This window comes from Balaenoptera physalus (assembly GCF_965194825.1).
Source record: "Balaenoptera physalus genome assembly, chromosome: 2".
NCBI lineage: Eukaryota > Metazoa > Chordata > Mammalia > Artiodactyla > Balaenopteridae > Balaenoptera > Balaenoptera physalus.
In genome coordinates this window covers 149,710,596-149,729,505 of record NC_138883.1, presented here as the reverse complement: position 1 = coordinate 149,729,505, position 18,910 = coordinate 149,710,596, and the positions used below count along the sequence as shown (strand labels likewise).

The 18,910-nt window shown below is 52.3% G+C and overlaps 1 protein-coding gene across 8 annotated transcripts in view; it reads right to left on the bottom strand.

Annotated features, from left to right (window-relative positions):
- The window catches only part of TM2D3 (TM2 domain containing 3), a 187,458-nt gene that overhangs the window by 76,903 nt on the left and 91,645 nt on the right, over positions 1-18,910 (bottom strand). Inside the window, exon 6 of one of the 8 annotated variants that reach the window (XM_082448828.1) lies at positions 6,840-7,239. The exons of the other annotated variants lie outside the window; for them this stretch is intronic. Within the exon in view, the coding sequence (XP_082304954.1) occupies positions 6,855-7,239 (385 nt within the window). The 3' untranslated portion in view covers positions 6,840-6,854. Of the gene's footprint in view, positions 1-6,839; positions 7,240-18,910 lie in introns of those variants that run through there. 8 annotated transcript variants of the gene reach the window in all.

Below are 18,910 nucleotides of genomic sequence, written 5' to 3'. Positions count from 1 at the left end.
CCTTATTGTAATACGCTGGCATCTAAGCCACACCCACAGGCGCCATGGCAGTTCAGGGCTGACCATAAAAGGCCAAAAAGGGGGCGGTGGTCTAAGTCCTGGAAATCCCCGCCCCTTCTCCCGTTCCTTACCCTGTGAGACTACCCGGCCTGTTAAAAACTAACCATCCCATATTTCAGGGCCTCTCACTTTCTGAGACACCCACACTCTGCCTATGGAGCGTGTATCTCTCTTAATAAACCTGCTTTCCCTTTACTACCTCTCGCTCTTGAATACTTTCCCACGTGAAGCCAAGGACCCTCACTTGGTGGCCCATTCCCAGGGACTCACCCGAGACCCAGGACATGGCTGTCCTCTGGCCCCACTTTTCCTGCCACACCATCAGGGAGGGAAAAGCAAACCTCCCCTTATGTCCCCTTAGAAAAAAAGTATTTTGTTTTTTTTTTTCTAAGGAGGTAGCTTATGTGCTGGAGGGGGCATTGCTGGACATTCTGGAAATTATGCTAGTTATCCATCACACACAAAGAACAACCCAGGACAAAGATAATTGCAGCATGGGTTGAATTGTGTCCCTGCAAAGGATGTATTCAAGTCCTAACCCCCAGTCCCTGTGAATGTGACCTTATTTGGAAACAGGGTCTTTGCAGACGTGATCAAGTTAAAGTGAGGTCCTACTGAATGAGGGTGGGCGTAATCCAACATGACTGTCGTCCGTGTGAGAAGAGAAGAAAGAGTCACTCGCAGGGAATGCCAGTGATGATGGAGGCAGAGGCTGGAGGGCTGCAGCTGCCAGGCAGGGCACACCTGGAGCCACCAGAAGCTGAGGAGACAGGAAGGATTCTTCCCGGAGGCTTCAGAGGGAGCGTGGCCCTGCTGACGCCTTGATTTTGGACTTCTGGCCTCCAGGACTCTGAGACAACTAATTTCTGTCATTCTAAGCCACTAGTTTGTGGGACTTGGTTATAGCAGCCCCGGGAACCTAACAGAGATAATATTTAAATATCTAGGCCCTCGCAGGGACATCAAGGGGTTGTCTGTACCCTCCTCTGGGCTCCGGGCATCAGGTAGGAGGGCAATCAGGTGGCATTCGTCTTTACCCCAGGCCAAGATCACCAGCAACCCTCAGGGAGGGGCAGTAGAGTGTAGACATTAAGTGCCTGGACTCTGGAGCCTGAATTCAAACCCCTTCTCTGTCCCTTCCTGGCTGTGTGACCTCAGGAAAGTCACTTAACCTCTCTGTGCAGCAGTAGCCTCATCTGTAGAAAGGAGATAAGATTGGGTTGTTCTGAGGAGTAAATGAGTTCACAGACATAAAATGCCTCGAGCGATATCGGGCACACAGTAAGTGTTTGCTGAGAAGGATAGTTGTCCTCTCCTCCCACGTCTTGTCTGTCCCCTTGTTTACAGCATGGCTACAAGGGGTCACCTAATGGCCTGTATTGAAGTGAAATTGGGGGGACTCAGGGCCAGAAGGAGCAGGCCAGTACCTGGAGTTATGGCAAAGTCAGGAGTCGTGTGCAGAGTGAGGACAAGGAAGAGCAATATGCCGGAAATGCCAGCGGACGGCTGGCACTCAGATGCGGGGAGACAAAACAGGTGGCTGCAAGTCCTGGCACGCGGGCCCTGGAAGTGGAAGGAGGGCGAACTCCTGGGTGGAGGATGAGAAAGGAGGTGCTGGAGACCCAAGGCAGCCCTGGGTGGAGACGGGTGCACAAGGAGACCCCTGACAAGCAGGGGTGGTGAGGGGACCACTGCCTACAAGGTGCCTGTGCAAGATGTGGCACCATTTGTCCCACAAACTGGGAAGGGGACACTGGAAAGGAAGAGGAGCTTGCCTGGGTTCACAGGGCCGTGGGCCACAGGGATGTGAGTGCCACGCAGTGCCCGTGACCGGCTCCCGGGTGACCAGCTCTTCTGCCTCCGTGCTCGGCAAGATCTGGTCCAGCGCCTCACAGGTGCTCACCAGGCCACAGCCTTGCAGGAAGGTGCTGGGGCCTGAGGACAGCCAGCTTGGCCCTCGGAGGTCAACTAAAGCTATACCCAGGCTTACTTTCCCCTCCCTGAGCAAGCAAGAAAGAGAAGGCAAACATGCCCTTGGGCAAAAGTGCTAATTTGAGAAGCTAAACCACACCTAATTTGTGAAGATACACACAGCTTTGTGATGGTTACAGTAAGACAAACAGGCCCAGAAAAATTTCTAGCAACCTCTAATAGCTCAAGGAAACATAAAAACTTGTGTAAATGCCTCTGGAAGCAAATGGCAAAGGAAAAAAACAAAACAGCACAAAACTGTCCAGAGGTGATAGGGCAGCCAACCCCACACCCCAACCTCGGGGACTCTGGGTTAAATGACGTCTGTGACATAGTTCTGCAGTTTTGGCCTTGTTCCCATCCTTAAAAAGGATCCATTCGTTCACCATCACAACTCTTGGCAGTATGCTGATATCTTTACTTCTTCATTTGTCATTTTTAGACAATCTCTACTGATTCTACACTCTTAAAAATGAGAATTTCACTTATTTACCTTTAACCCCACCTCCTCCAAATCATAATTTTTTATTTTTCATACTTGTTACATTTGCAGCTATATATATATATATATATAGCCTTGAAACGCATTGCTTTTCCGTCCACTGTAGGCAGTGTTGAGTTTTCACCACATAACAGAGGCCACGGCAACCCTGCTCTTTCCTCCACCTCCCTTCCCTGTCGCTCCCTCATCAGCTGGGTTTTCCTTTTACGGCATCAGAGATTTATAACATTTTGTTTGACAGCCATAATTAAGTTTTCTGTTCTTTGTTAAGTTTTATCTAGGTATTGAAAACAAGTAAACAACATTGGCATTTTTACAACTCTGTAAACTATTCACAATAGTGTTGACTGAGAAAAAAAAAGCACAATCTAAAAGCTGAGAATTATGTTTTACTTGGGGCATTACTGAGGACTATAGCCTGGGATGACAGCCTCTCAGATCCCTCTGAGGGACTGTTCTATTACTGCTAATCACAAAAACAGACATCTCAAGTTAATGATTTAATGCTTTTTTTATGTTTGGGAAGATGCAAGAGTCTGGGCGCATTGAATTTATTCCTTTGTTATACACCTTAACTACTTAGGGCCAGTATCCTGTTTTTCTCCATCCCGAATCCCCACAGGGCACATGGGGTGGGGCAGCTGCAGTGCTGGTGGCTTTAGGCTTGGTGGCCACAGCAACATCTTCTGTTTACTGAAATGGCAGGCGACATTCTCTGTCCACAGCAGTTACGTGGTTTCCTTCTCTATAGGCTGATGGCTTTCCCAAGTCACACAAAGGAGAACGATTTTAGCCTCAAGGCTGAAGGATTCTTCCACACATTCATCTTGCTCAAAATCCGGCCACATGTTCAGTTAAGAAGAACAGAATGCTCTGGAAATATTTCAGAATGGCAACTTCTCTCTTTTTTTTTTTTTGGCTGCACTGCACAGCATGCAGGATCTCAGTTCACCAACCAGGGATCGAACCCGTGCCCCTGCAGTGGACGTGCAGAGTCCTAACCACTGGACCACCAGGGAAGTCCCCAGAATGGTTACTTTTCTAATCCCCCTGTTGGAAGCACAAGGGAAGACTGTGCTCTGATCTTCCCTGTAGGTAAAACTCGTGAAAGTGTGGGCCCCCCACCTAAGGCTGGAGTCCGCTCAGATGGTCCACACCGGGGCTCCAGCCCTTGAGGGACAGTTTGGGTCTTTCTTCCCTGGTGCTGGTCCACAGAGGCTTTTGTTCCTGGGTTTCGCCTCCAGTAAGCTGTGATTCTCCATACCTACCTGTCTGTCTCTCCAATATTTGGGGCAGTGGTTTACCTGTGACCCTAGTTCTCCTGTAGATCTAAGAGGAGTTGTTGATTTTCAGTTGGTTCAGCTTTTTTCTTGTTGTGAAGATGGGAGTGATAACTTCCAAGCTCCTTACATGTCAGACCAGAAACTGTGAGTCGCTTTCAATATGTCTTAAAGCAAGTTCCTGATTTCAACCCCCTCTGTTGGAAATATGTAGAGGAGTTTCTGCTTTCCTGACTGGACACTGGCCGATACACTATCCTGCTGCACTGAGTCTTCCCTGCCTGGGGACACCCATCCCAGAGCCTCCTGAAGGCTCACATCCTGACCCAGGGGCCCCAGGCCAGGGCATCCGTGTCATCCGGGGACTTCCCTCCACCGAGCCTCCAGGGTAGAGCGCCTGTTTCTTGGATCCTTCCTTCTTGGTTTTCCTCCTTGTTTTGCTGGAGTAGTTCCTCAGGAGACTCTATAAGAAAAGGTGGCAGAATTTCTAAGTTTCCAGATGTCTGGAAACTGCATTTGTTAGTCCGAATCCTTTTGAGAATTGTTTCACTGGGTATAGAATTTTTTTTTTTTATAAATTTGTTTTATTTATTTTTTTATTTTTGGCTGTGTTGGGTCTTTGTTGCTGTGTGCGGGCTTTCTCTAGTTGCAGCGAGTGGGGGCTACTCTTGGTTGCACTGCGTGGGCTTCTCATTGCAGTGGCTTCTCTTGTTGTGGAGCACGGGCTCTAGGAGAGAGGGCTTCAGTAGTTGTGGGGCAAGGGCTCAGTAGTTGTGGCTCAAAGGCTCTAGAGCACAGGCTCAGAAGTGTGGTGCCCGGGCTTAGCTGCTCCACGGCATGTGGGATCTTCCCGGACCAGGGCTTGAAACCGTGTCCCCTGCATTGGCAGGTGGATTCTTAACCACTGCGCCACCAGGGAAGCCCAGGGTATAGAATTCTATGTTCAAAATATTTCCTCCCAAACCTTGGAAGGCCTTTTTCTTCTAGAACCCAATCTCCCTGAGGAGGTCTGGGTTTTATTTCTTTACAGGCAGTCTGATTGTATTAATTAATTTTCTCCCTGGATGCTTTCAGCACCTGCCTTTCATTCTTCATGTTCTGAAATTCATGAGACTGTGTCTGGTTGTGGATGTTTGATTATAGATCCAGAGTGGCACTCGTAGGCCTCCTCAGTCTGACGACTTCTATCTCTTGCCTTTGAGAAAATATCCTCTAGTATATCTGAGATTATTTTCTTTCCCTCAGTATCCTCTGCTTGTTCTGCAGCTGTAACAGTCAAATGTTGGACATCCTGGTTTGAACTGCTATTTCTTTTTTTCCCTCTCTCTCATGTTTTTGGTTTCTTTCTCATTTTTGTCCTACCATCTGGGAAGCTTCCTAATTTTCTTCTATTGAAAGTTTTATTTAAAAAATCATATTTTTAATTTCTAAGATTTCTTCTTGATTATGCAATTATTTCCTTTTCATAGCATCAGTTTTTGTTTTACAGATTTAATAACTTCTCATATCCTTCTGAGGATATGAGAATTTTTAGGAATTATCTTGTGATCCCTGCATTATTTCTTTTTCCTATAGGGTTGGTTGTTTTGCTTGCTAATCTTCATATTTCTCATTCACATGGCTGGTCTCCCTTATGTGCCTGGGGACCCTTGGTCCTCCTTTCATATTTGAGAGTGAAGCTCCAGGCCAATGGTCCTGGGTGCCTGGTATGTTGTTCCCCTGTAGTTGTAGTCAGTCTGTACGACATGAGGCCTCTCCCTTAACTGGGGAGGGTGACAGTGAGATCTGATGAAGTGCACAGGGCTTGTGGCCTAGAAGCTTCACTGTGGGATGAGCAATTGGGCTGATGGCTGGTACATGCTAAATAGGAAGGCCTTATTCTAGACCAGTGGTTCTCCATCCTGGCTGGACCTGGTGAATGTCTTAAAATCCTGATGCCCGGGCCACATGCAGAACCCATGAGGTCAGAATCTCTGGGGGATGGGGCCCCAGGCATCAGCATTTTCCAAAGTGATTTCAGTATGCAGCCGAGGTTGAGAAGTTCTGTTCTAGATCAGGGACTCTCAGCCTTCAGTGTAGCCTCCATCTCCTGGAGGGATGGTTAAAACATGGACGGATGGGTCCCAAGGCCAAGAGCTGCTGATTCAGCAGGTCTGGGGTGGGCCTGGGAATTTGCATTTCTAACAAGTTCCCAGGTGATGCTGATGGTGAGGAACATATTTTGAGAAGCACAGCTTTAGAGTAGATTCTTCCACATTGGAAGTCTAGTTCGTCTTGGGACGTTTGTTCAATTTCTCTAAAAAAGAGCCCCTTTTTTGGCTTGAGGTTGTCATTGTTCTGTGCCTTGGTGGGGGGGGGCCTTAGACTGAGCCACTTCATAAACAGATTTCCTATCAGTCCTGCGCTTTTCAGCGCTCCTATCCCCGCCCCCCTCTCCACACCTGCCAGCTCGCAGCCTGTGCCCCTCTGGGTTCGGGTAGGGACTGGCCTGCCGCTGCAGCCTCCCTCTGACAATGTTCTGAGAGGCGGACTCTGCCTTTCTTTCTCCTCCGTTCATACCCATCCATTTGCTTTCCAGCTTACAGAATCATTTTTTGTTGGTTTTTTTCCCAAATCTTTTGACTGCTAACGCCCCTGCCTCCAGGCTGGCCTGGACCACGGCAGCCAGTTCATCCTCTGCCGCCGACTCCTGTGTGCGGCCCTGGATGCTTCCCGCTTGGCCCAGACAACACTTCTTTCCAGCTGGTGGTCACGGCTGTATCTCCAGCATGTTTGTTGTTGGCTTACCGTGTTCAGGCACCACATTTCACGGACAGGGTCTACAGTAATCTCTGAACACTGTGAGGTAGATACTATTATTTTCTCCATTTAGAAATGATGGGCATGAGGACTTCCCTGGTGGCGCAGTGGTTTAGAATCCGCCTGCCAGTGCAGGGGACATGGGTGCGAGCCCTGGTCTGGGAAGGTCCCACATGCCGTGGAGCAACTAAGCCCGTGCGCCACAACTACTAAGCCTGCGCTCTAGAGCCCGTGAGCCACAACTACTGAGCCCACGTGGCACAACTACTGAAGCCCGCACGCCTAGAGCCTGTGCTCCGCAACAAGAGAAGCCACAGCAATGAGAAGCCCGCGCACAACCACAAAGAGTAGCCCCTGCTCGCCTCGCCGCAACTAGAGAAACCCAGGCGCAGCAACGAAGATCCAATGCAGCCAAAAATAAATAAAGTTATTAAAAAAAAAAAAGAAATGAGGGGAGTGAGAAGCAGAGAGGCTGCACAGCTGGGGACCTGTGACTCCCACGCAGGCTCGTGGGCTACTGGCTGCAACTTACAACAGGCTCTGCCAACGGGAAGTGGCCCCAGGACGCAGTGATGCCCCACCTGGGCCAAGCCGGAATTGCAATTTGTAACTGTGACCCCCTTCTCCCTGTTTAAAAAAAAAAGGTATTTTTTAAAAAATGTATCTATTTTAAAAAGCCCATTTCTAAATTAAAGTGAATTGAAGTTCATTTTACTCTGAGAGCTTCACAGTAGCTCTTGAGATAAAATGGATTTCAGTTAGTTTAGCTTTGAGAAGATCTCAATAGCTTTTAGGATATGTATGACTGTCATGGGGTCTCACAAATTTAGGTGAGAAATCTCCAGCCCAAGCTGGAGAAAGATAATGGCTTGTCTTCCACCGAGGCTTCCGTCGGCTCCTGGCCAGGGAGACGAGATTCCAGCTAGGGGCCAGGCAGCACCTGCCCTTTCCTCTGAATTTCCCGACTTTTCTATGGAGACCTTCAGTGGTTTCATCCCCAAACTCCAGCCAAGGAATGAGAGAGCTAGAGAAAATCATTGCCTTGTGGTTCCTCCATAGTGCCCGTTTGGGGCCAGATCCACTGAAGTGTCCACAGCTGAGTCCACATAAAGCTGTGGTTTCAGGGATACTGTTCCAAGGTGTGTGGTTATGACCCGATGCCACGCGGACACAGAGACACCCAGCACAACCCCAGCTCCCAGGAGCCCTGGGCTCCATGCCCCCCAAGGACGGCCCCTCTGCACCCCTTCTCCCTGCGGGGAGGCCGCCCAGCTTCCGGGGCCGAGGTCGCTATCTGAGCTCTTAATCCTCTTTCCTGAGCTTCACAACGAGCCTCCAAAAGAAAACCCACACGGCTCACACGAACCTGATGTGGATGAAGAGCAAACCAGAGGATGGCTTAGAAGTCCCGATGCGATAGGACGGCGATGCCCCGGCCACAGACCCCAAGAGTGGGAGCGCACACCCCAGATGTGAGAGGGAGGAGGGGTGCGCCCTGGCCACACACATCTGACCCAGCGCCTGAGTGATGGATGTCCAGCGAGAGAGAGAGCGCGCGCGAGCAGGGGCAGGGAGTGAAGAAGAGGAGAGAGAACAGGAGCTTTGACACATCCAGCTGCTCCATAACCAGGGAGGCAAGTGCAGTGACACAGCAGTTGGAGCCAAAGTCACTCAGGGACTGAAAGGCAATTACTTAAATATTTAAAGCAGACGCCCTGCGAGCGGCTGTGGAGGCAGCTCTTTGTTGATATTTAACATGATCTGGGCAGTCACTGGGAAAACAACTGTTTACAGGAGAGATGAACAAACAGCCCCAATTGCTCAAAGCCAGTGGGAGGCTTTAGGGGACTAGCAGCTGCCAGGGATTCCAGATCCAGCAGCTCTAGATCCAGGAGGCCCACAGCTGTCCCAGGAGTACAGTGAAAACCATAAACATGCATCATCGGCTTGGTGGCCCTGCTCCAGAATCGTGGTTTGCAGGAAACCCAGCCCTGCAGCTGGGCCTGGGAGGTGGCTCCTGGCTGGCCGGCCGGCCCCTCGTGTGGGCAGTTGCGCCCTGCAGCCCTGGCTGGGCCCTCCTTCTGGCCTCATGCGCTGTCCCGGGGGTATTCCTTGCAGAACTCCCTGCGCACAGCCGGGGACAGGTGCTCGCAAGTGGAGAGGCTCTAATTTGTGGAAAGAATCACAAGCTTGCTTGAAAATCCTCCAGCTCACACTTGGGCCTTTAGGGACACCAGACCTGACTGCTTCCCGGAAATGACAAGCTAGCCTGTTCTCAGGAGTGTTCTCAGGATCGTTCCCACTTCTGTGTGCCAGGCCTTCATGAGCCTGGTTATCTTTACCGAGTCTGGATAAATCAGGCCAGGAGTGAAGGATCATGCACTCACCTCAAGCCTTACTCCCCCTGGGCCTATTTTCCATCACCCTTAACGCCCTCCCACAGGGACCTCCTGGAGCCCGTACACATGGGTCGCTCTTGGGGTCACCTGGATGTGAAATTCCAGCTCAGGACCAAGGGCTGCTGCCATAAGCCCCATTTCATCATCCAGGGCATCGATTGTGGAGTTGCCCAACTGTAGACCCACAACCCTGGGTACCTCCCAGCAAGCCATTGCCCACCCCGCCCAAACCACAGCTGACCTTGACCCCCGGACAGCTCTCTGACGGCTGTTTACACAGCTGGCCATTTATTGTAAAGGCTGAAGCGCTGAGCAGTGTCCCATTGTGACAAATCTGTACATGGACTGGGGCCCGCACATCAATCTTTGTTAAAATAACTTTTCGTTTGTTAGAGCCAACGTTTGCGTGGATATTTACTCCTGGGTTTCAGGGAATTAATACATTTTTATACTCTGAGAAAAAGGCACGAGACTGTCTAAGGTATTGGAAGAAACTTTTCTGTGTGCACAGCACGGTTCTGACAACTGGAAATCTGAAAGAACACTGGCAGGGGTAAGAAGAATCAAAACAACAGTTAGCAATCATTCCGCTTCAGCAAAAGAGGGGCCCACAGGGTCTAGAAATATCCAGGACCACTGAGCCATTGCTGGTCATTTTTGTTTTATGGTTGTCCAGCATCAGAATGACCTATTCACCTCTGGGGAATCAGCCATTCTAGTGGGAGGTAAGACCCTGCCTCCCTCTACGAAAACCTAAAAGGCCAGAATGTGCTCTCCTTGAGCCCTGCAAGGGGGCGCAGGGCTGGGCAGGGGTCCCAGCAGGGCCCTGGGCACAGACAGCAGCGGCCCATTTACACATCGGGCGGGATCTGGGCTGAGGCTGTGGTCACCCAGCACCTCTGGGTTCCTGATCATTTTCCCCAAGTGATTCTCCAGCCACTTGGTCTCCTTTTAATAAATGCCTCTCCTTACGATCACCCAGGGCTGCTCTGCAGCCAGGAGCCCTGATGGGCGCCCTCACCTTCAGCCCTATGCTGCTGCGGAGGACGCCCCCTTCTGTCCTGGCAGCTCTAGGTCAAAGCCGCCAACAACCTGCTCAACGGAACCCTCAGCTTCTCACCTCTGCCTGTGCCAGGCACAGCCTGCGCTGCCCTTCCCACCACCCCATCCCGCCCCTGCGCTGCCCCCACCCCGCATTGCCCCTGCGCTGCCCCACTCCCTCCTCACCCCCGCGCTGCCCCCACCCCCCTCCTCACCCCTGCGCTGCCCCTCCCCCTCCTCACCCCTGCGCTGCCCCACTCCCTCCTCACCCCCGCGCTGCCCCCACCCCCCTCCTCACCCCTGAGCTGCCCCTCCCCCTCCTCACCCCTGCACTGCCCCTCCCCCCACCACCTGGGCGTTCTGACGGACTCAGTCTTTCCCCAAACTGCACACATCAACCAAAATTTGGCAGCATGCTGGTGAGGGCTGGGTGGCATCCCCTATCTGTCTGTCTCACTGGTTGGAAACGGGATTGCAAGCCTAGAAGGGCTCCAGCAAAGTCCTGTTTTCGCCACTGTATACACACGGCTCCGAAGGCCGAGTCAGTGTCAGAGGTCAGGCTGCCCGGCTGGGAAGCAGTGGTCCTCAGGCTTAGCTGAGTGACTAAGCATGGTCACGTTACCCAGGGCAACTCTGCCCCCGTTGGGCCTTGGCGAGCAGAGTGGCCATTCTCACGCTCCTGAGTTTGGGAGTGAGGTTTATCCCACCAGGCTCCTTGAATGGAAGCATCCTATCATTTTTCCAGGCCAAGAGAGCTCGCCCCCTTTTCCCTCCCCATCATTCACTGTCACCCAACAGAAACGCGCTGAGCACCTACTGCACGCACGAGCCTGGCTGTGGGCCCCCGCACCCAGCAGGGGCATAAGCTGGCCATGGCCGTGGGTGTGGGGGGAGGGGTGGCCGGGTGACCAGCAAGGTGGGGACGGGTTTCAGATGCAGCCGAGCAGAGGATAAGGGGACCCCGGACAGTGCTTTGGGAACTGGAGTTTGGAAGGACTGGTGGCTCTGCCGGCGCGGGGAAGCCCCTGCTCTCGGAAAAGCGGTTCCTTAGATAATCCCGTCTCTTGACCTGCCAGCCACTCCTTCCTTGGCGAGGATGTGGGTGCCATTCTGTGGACCGTGCAGAGGTCACCGTCTGCCCCACACTGCAGCCCTTTGGCTCATTTGTCTGTTTATCCTGGTAGACTGTGTGTCCTTTTATTGGTATCTGTCCTGTCCGTGTATATAACACACAGTGTTGTTTTCATTACCTTCATTAGATTTTTTTTTTATTGTGGTAAAATATACCAAACATAAAATTTACCATTTTAACTATTTTAAAGTGGACAGTTCAGTGGCATTAAGTACATTCACATGGTTGTGCAATCATCACCACCATCCGTCCACAGAGCTCTTTTCATCCTCCCCAAATGACACCCTGCGCCCATTAACACTAATTCCCTACTCACCCCTCCTCCAGCTCCTGGCACCCACCATCTGCTTTCTGTCTTTAGGAATTTGACTCCTCTGGGGACCTCACATGAGTGCAGTCACACAATATTTGTTCTTTTGTGACCAGCTTATTTCACTGAGCACAGTGTCTGAGGGTTCATCGACAGTGTAGCAGGTGTCAGAGTTTCCTTCCTTTTTAGGGCTGAGGAGACCACGTTTTGTTATCCACTCACCTGTTGACACAGTTTCATATTTTTAATTTACGTGATTAATATTACTCTGTTGGCCTTGTTTGTTTTCTTATTTCCACTCAGCACTATCACGATGATTCATTCCTGTTCTGTGTGCATCTAGGCCTTTGCTTCTAACAGGGGCCTAGAGTGCCAGGCCCACCCCTCACGGTTGGCTCATCCCCCAGCCCCGGGCCATCCCCTCCCCACTGCATGCAATCCTACCAAAACCATCTGTGTGCAGGTCCCATCTACCATTACTCTTCTTTCCATGGTTATAGTTTCCACCCTTTGGTTCTTTTTATGACTCCTTGTTTCTGTTTTATCATTGATACGCTCCCTTGCCTGAGAATATTTATTGTACTTATTTTAAATTCTGGATCTGGGGACTTCCCTGGTGGCACTGTGGTTAAGAATCCACCTGCCAACACAGGGGACACGGGTTTGAGCCCTGGTCCGGGAAGATCCCACATGCCGCGGATCAACTAAGCCCGTGCGCCACAACTACTGAGTCGGCGCTCTAGAGCCCGTGCTCCTCAACAAGAGAAGCCACCGCAATGAGAAGCCTGAACACCGCAACGAAGAGTAGCCCCTGCTCGCCACAACCAGAGAAAGCCCGCACACAGCAATGAAGACCCAACGCAGCCAAAAATAAAATAAATAAAATAAATAAATTTATAAAAAAAAAAAATTCTGGATCTGCCTGAAAATTCTGCTTCCCGAGGTGACTGTGGTCCAGGGCATACTCTCCATATGAGCTGCTGTACTCCTGGGTCTTCTGTTTGCCCTTGGCTCGTGGACTCCTGTCCTCCTGGGGCTGTTGTCACCCTGTTTGGGGACAGGCAATGGGGGACTAGGCGAAGCCCAGGCCTCACCTGGGTTTCTGTGTCCCTCCTGGAGGGGCTGACGGGAGAGAGGGATGAGCCCTAAGACCACAGAATTACTGCCGAGCACCCTCTTTGCTGTTGCTCCACCAGAATTTTCCTTAAACTCACAGATGTCAGTGGCCCCAGGAGGAGGCTGGCTTTCCAGGTTGCAGCCCACCAGCCCTGGGGAGCAGACGGGGAGGCAAGGAGAGGGTGTTGGAGGGAAGCCGATCTGGCAGGGCCGCTTCCATCAGCTCCTCACCTGGCAGGACTGGGCCACCTCAACCGGACCCTCCCCGATAAGAGGCTGTGGGCTGGGCTGCTGGTCTCTATCTGGGAGAACAGGCAGAGACAGCAACAGAATTTCCCAGCTCTCCTCTGCCCCCTGCCCTGGTGGCGGTCCCCCCACCCCCACGGTCCCAGCTCCCCCATCACCACCCCCAGTGTTCCCACTAGCCTGGGGTCTCCTCAGGACTTTCCAGTTCTGTGTCCCTCCCTCTCCTGCGGGGCCTCCACGGTCGCTGCTCGTGGGGGTGAGGGCAGCCCCTGCTTGTCCTCTGTCTTGTCCGGACCCAGAAGCCTGTCATCCATCCTGCTACCCTCCCCCAAGTCCCGCTGGATTCCAGGCCCTGGCGGATGCACACAAACGTGGCTGGATGAATTCATGGATGAAGCGGTGGATGGCCCCCCTGGAGCCCACCTTCAGCGCTCCTTTGTGGACGTCTGGTAATGGGCCTCTTCACTCCCCCAGCCCTGGCTCTGCCCTCTCCGGAGAGCACACTTCCCCTGTTAGTCCCTACTGGACCTGGATAAAGTCACTTTGAATCCACTGAGAGGGAAACCACGTCACAGTCAATAGTGGAAAAAGGGGGCTTAGCTGGAACCTTCTTTAAAAATTTAATAGGGCATCCCTGGTGGCGCAGTGGTTAAGAATCCGTCTGCCAATGCAGGGGACATGGGTTCGGGCCCTGGTCTGGGAAGATCCCACATGCCACGGAGCAACTAAGCCTGTGCACCACAGCTACTGAGCCTGCCCTCTAGAGCCTGAGCGCCACAACTACTGAAGCCCGCGTGCCTAGATCCTGTGCTCCGCAACAAGAGAAGCCACCGCAATGAGAAGCCTATGCATCACAACGAAGAGTAGCCCCCGCTCACTGCAACTAGAGAAAGCCCGTGCGCAGCAACGAAGACCCAACGCAGCCAAAAATAAATAAATAAAATAAATAAATTTATTAAAAAAGCAATGAAATAAAATTGTGAAAATGTGTAAATATTCACACATGAGAAGCTCATTTTGTCCTATAATTTTAAAAAATTACCTGATATGCAACTATAAAATACCTGTTAGAGAGATGAAGGAATCTATTGTTAGTCTGGGGGCATAATTTCATATGCTTGACAATATTAATAGCAAACATTTCTATAGCATTTACTAAGTGCCAGGCACTGTTCTAAACTATAGATGTGTGTATGTATTTAATATATTTAATATTCACAATCATGAGAAAAACACCATTACTATCCCCATTTTACAGATGAGAAGACAGAGGTGCAGAGAGTTGAAGCGACTTGCCAGCCACATGGCCTGTGCTGTAGGGCCACAGTCCCGGTCCCTCCCCACTGGGCTCGGTGCGTGTCCCTCACTTCCTGTGTGACGTCTGCATCCTGGTCAGGGGGAGGGTTGGTCTTGCAAAAGCCCGAGGGCCTCCTGAATGCTGCGTCTTTGGAGACTTTCTCTTTGGAAGTGGTTGTTGGACTGTTCACTGCGTTTGTCAGTCCTCTCCTCGTCCGTGAGAGCAGGCCCACCTCACAGCCCTCACCGTGGACGGTTCTGTGTGACTCAGGAGGTCAGCACACCCCGAACTTTGCTCTTCAGGGGACCCACCCTGAGCTGCATGGTACTTTTCCACATGTGCGACCCGATGGCTGCATCCTGTGGGGTTGGGCTGGGGGAGGCCGGCGACACTGCAGTGGGGCTGACGTTCTGAGCTGTTCACTCCCTGGCAGAGGGAGGTTTTGTGTCCAGCCCCGATCTGGGCCCTGGGGATGCAGGGTGGACAAAACAGACACAATACCTGCTCTGTTTTTATGGAGTGGACATTCTGTTACAGCTTAATGGGGAAGGCAGACATAAACAGGACAGTTAAATAAAATACACACAGAGAGAAATGTGATAAGGAGGAAAATGAAGCAGGAAAAGAGGACAGGAAGTGATCCCCAGGGAAGCTGCAATTTAAATAAGTGTGTGTGCAGGGGTGTCTCCAAGATGGTGAGATCTGAGCACACCCAGGAGGCATGGGGGGGAGGGGCAGGCAGCCCTGGCAGGGACAGCTCGGCCCTGAGATCAGGAAGGGGGGATACATCGGGCTGGGAGAAGGGGGCAGAGGTGCCGTCACCGTCACCGGGGAGCAGGGCTGGGTCAAGGCGGCCTCCTTCACTGCAGGGGCTTTGGCTCTCTCTCTGCATGAGGCTGGAGGGGGCCGTGGGGGACCCCGTTGGCCTCTGTCTGAAAGGGTCACTCTTTTATGTATTGAGGCGAGACTGCAGGGGCCACGCAGGGACTCAGGAGGGGGCTGTTTGCAATAATCCAGAGGCGGTGATGACAGGGACCAGGGTCATGCAGTCATGGTGGGAACAGTGGCCCCCAGTGGGTACTCTTCCGAGTAACAGGGCACAGAAGGAGGGGAGTCCAGGGGACTCGGATGTGTGGCCTGTGCTGTGGGGCTGCCACTTCCTGGCGGGTGAGACTGGGGAGGCGTGGGGCACTGGGACGCTCTGTGCTGACACGCTGGGCTCAAGCTGCTTTCAGCCTTGGTGCTGAGAACCGGCGGCCCGGGCCGTGCAAAAGTGGGTGGGAGACGTGTGCTTGGGGGTCCTGACATTTAAGGCCAGGAGACCAACGGGCCATCAAGGAGGAGGCGCTGATGGAAAAGGGAAGAGGCTCAGGACGGAACCCCGGCCTTCCCTAAGGAGGTGAGGGGGTCCAGCCGTGGAGGCGGGGCAGGAAGCCCAGGTGAGGCCGTGATGAAGGTGCTGCGGGAGGCACGATCAACGGGGTCCAGAGCGTGCAGAGGGCGGCGCACAGGGCGGCGCCAGGACGGGGCTGCCAGCCTGGGGTAGAGGGAGGACGGGGTCAGCAGCTGGAGGGCAGAGTTGTCCAGAGCCCCTAGGTGGCACGCAGGGGAAGAAAGCCGGACAGCCTTGGAGAGAGAATGGCAGAGGAATTAGAGACAGCGAGTGTCGACAGCTCGCTGAGAAGTTTCCTGGAAAGGGAAAGAGAAATGCGCCGTAGCCGGAGGGAAAGTGGGTCACGGAAGGATTTTTTTGTTTGGTGTTGGTTGGAGGACATGATCCAGGAGGGAGATAACCTTGCTGGGGCTGGACGGTGTCCCGGCGCAGCTGAGACGCAGTGGGTGTGGGGTGGAGGGCAGGGCCGCGCATCTCGGATGCGGTAGCTGAGGCAGAGCCGCGCCTGGACTCAGAGTGAGGGTCTTGGCCCAGCACCCCGGCCCTCAGCCCTGCACGCCACGCTCTGTCCCCTTGCCGTGCTGCCCATGACGGGCTCTCCCTGAGGCTGAGCTGTGACTGGGCAGACCTGCCCTGCGCTGAGCAGCGGGTGAAGGGGCAGATGGTGCCCGCGCGGAGGTGTCTCCTGCAGGGGACAGGGATGCAGGTGTCGCAGTGGCGGTGGGAGGGGCGGCAGGTCCCGTGGTGCCTGTGCTATGACCCTGCACGGTACAGCAGGCACCCCCACGGGATAGTGGCTCCGAAGCCTGGGCCCAGGGCCACGTGGCACGGCAGCTGCTCCACTCCCTGGATCCCAAAGGCATTCTCTCCTGCTCCCACGCCAGCTCCGGGAGGTAACGGGATCGTGGCTCTGTGTTAAAGACACTGTCTGCTGATGCCCTGCTTGCATATCTGCATGGGCCGAGGTCAGGTTTGAAATCTGCAGACTTGCTTTCTCGCCGGCCGCTGGTTGTTTCCAGAACATTCCATCACCCGGGCCTCCTTTCATGCTGGCCCCAACCTGTGCCCCTCAGACAGCACCTCTAGACTGTACCTCCATTCCCACCCCCAGGGGGAGCCTGACAGTCTGGAGGGTGCTTCTGAGGGTCTGCCTTCAACGACATTTAAATGGGGGAAGGGGTTTTCTCTTCACTTTCTCTGTCACATTTATGGTGTTCTTTCCCTCTACAGGACGTTTCCTCTAAGCTTGGCTTCAACTTCAACGGATAGCTTCCTATCCTATTTAAACTTTTAAAAAAGGGACTCAAACTCAACACACAAATGAGGAATGTAGCTAAAAATGAGAGATGTGAAGAGAAACTTTTTTTGTCAGTGCAAATATTTTCGGAATTTAATTTTCCTGAGAAAAAAATGATTTGCAGACAGAAAGTCTGCATCCTGTGTTTGAGCACCAGTGGCCTCTGGTGTCTTTATTTGTAAACCTAACATGGTGATATATGACTCCACAAACCACGCTTCCCTCCCAGGAAAATTAGAACAATTATAACAACCCTCTCCCTCTTCCTCCCTCTCTTTTCCTCCCCTTTATCTTCTTGGATGATTGTGGACAAATAAGACAACGCCTCCTAGAAAACAGAGCTGGCGGACAAGGAGAGTGTATAAAGCAAGATGCTTCCACGTCACTGCGAAGCGTATTTCAGCAGAAGCCTCTGACAGTGATGCAGACAAGTGCACATGCCATCCTCTGTGTGAAAGCAGAGCAACGTGGAGAGTGAGCACGAAAAGGGAGCAGGGAGGACGATGGCAGTGTGTATGCTCAGCCTCCGGGCACGCCGTCGCATGTCATAGATGTTCACGTGGTAACAGAGATGTAAATCCTCTTTCCGAGCCATTCGAGCCAACCTGAGGACGGTACCCCCGTGGCTGAGGTGCCCCTCTCCATTCATAACCACTGCTGTCTGCTTGTCCCATAAAGCTCCCCCGAGAAGTCGAGAACAGCCCCTTTGACCATGTGACAGAAGGAAACCCCAGACAACTCTCCAGCCCCCAGCCTACTGGTCTTGCAGCTGAGGCCCCAACATCACGGAGCAGAGGCCAAACCTCCCCACTAGGTCCAAATTCCTTCCCTGATCCACAGAATAATAAAGGACTGCTTTACGCCACTAAGTTTTGGGGGTAATTTGTTACACAGCTGTTTTAGTCCTTTCAGGCTGGTATAACATTAACTGGCTGGCTTATAAACACATTTATTTCTACATTTCTGGAGGCTGGGAAGTCCAAGGTCAAGGCACTGACAGAGTCAGTGTGTGGTGAGAGCTTCCTGGGGCACAGACGGCACCTTCTCGCTGGGTCCTCACATGGTGGAAGGGGCGAGGAGCTCTGGGGTCTCTTTGATGAGGGCACCGATCCCCTCATCGGTAGGGATTGAGAGAGGTCATGAGGGAGGGCTCCACCCTCATGACCTCATCACCCCAAAGGCCCCACTTCCTGATACCATCACGTTGGGGATTAGGTTTCAACATATGAATGTGAGGGGACAAGAACATTCAGACCACAGCAGAAGCCATCATAACGAGAAATTCAGGCTCACGTGTATGTGTGTGACTGGAGGCAATTTCTGAACATCTGAAGAGAGGAATTGGAGCTGCCATTCATTTATTGTTTTCCCATATTTTCTAATGTTTGTACAGTAAGTTAGTATATTGTTCAAGCTATGAAAATAAAACGTAAAACGATACGGGGTAAGCTGGGACGAAGTAAGAGAGTGGCATGGACACATATACACTACATGTAAAGTACATGTAAAGTAGACAGCTAGTGGGAAGCAGCCGCATAGCACAGGGAGATCAGCTCGGTGCTTTGTGTCCACCTAGAGGGGTGGGATAGGGAGGAGATATGGGGATATATGTATATGTACAGCTGATTCACTTTGTTATAAAGCAGAAACTAACACACCATTGTAAAGCAATTATACTCCAATAAAGATGTTAAAAAAAAAAACCAAACAAAACCGATATGGATGAATCCCTCAGATGGAAGGAAACAGGACCACAGCGAGTGTTAAGTGTACTGTGCCGGGTCAGCCGGGGGCTGGGGCGGGTCGGTGGGAGGGTAGAAAGGGCTCCGGTGGAGGGGAGCTGCTGCTCCCACATGGGCGGCTTCGGCACCTGTGTTTCTGGGTGGGCGGGGCGGTGGTCAGCCTGCAGTGGATGGGATTGTGTGCTCGGAGGCCATGAGAGGGGCCCCTCCCGGGCCAGTCATGCATTCCTGGCTAAACTTTTCCTCCCCAAAATCTAGTTCATCAAGGGGCCTCACCTCAAATGCTGCATCTAAGAACAGTTTTAAAAGATTCATCTACACACCC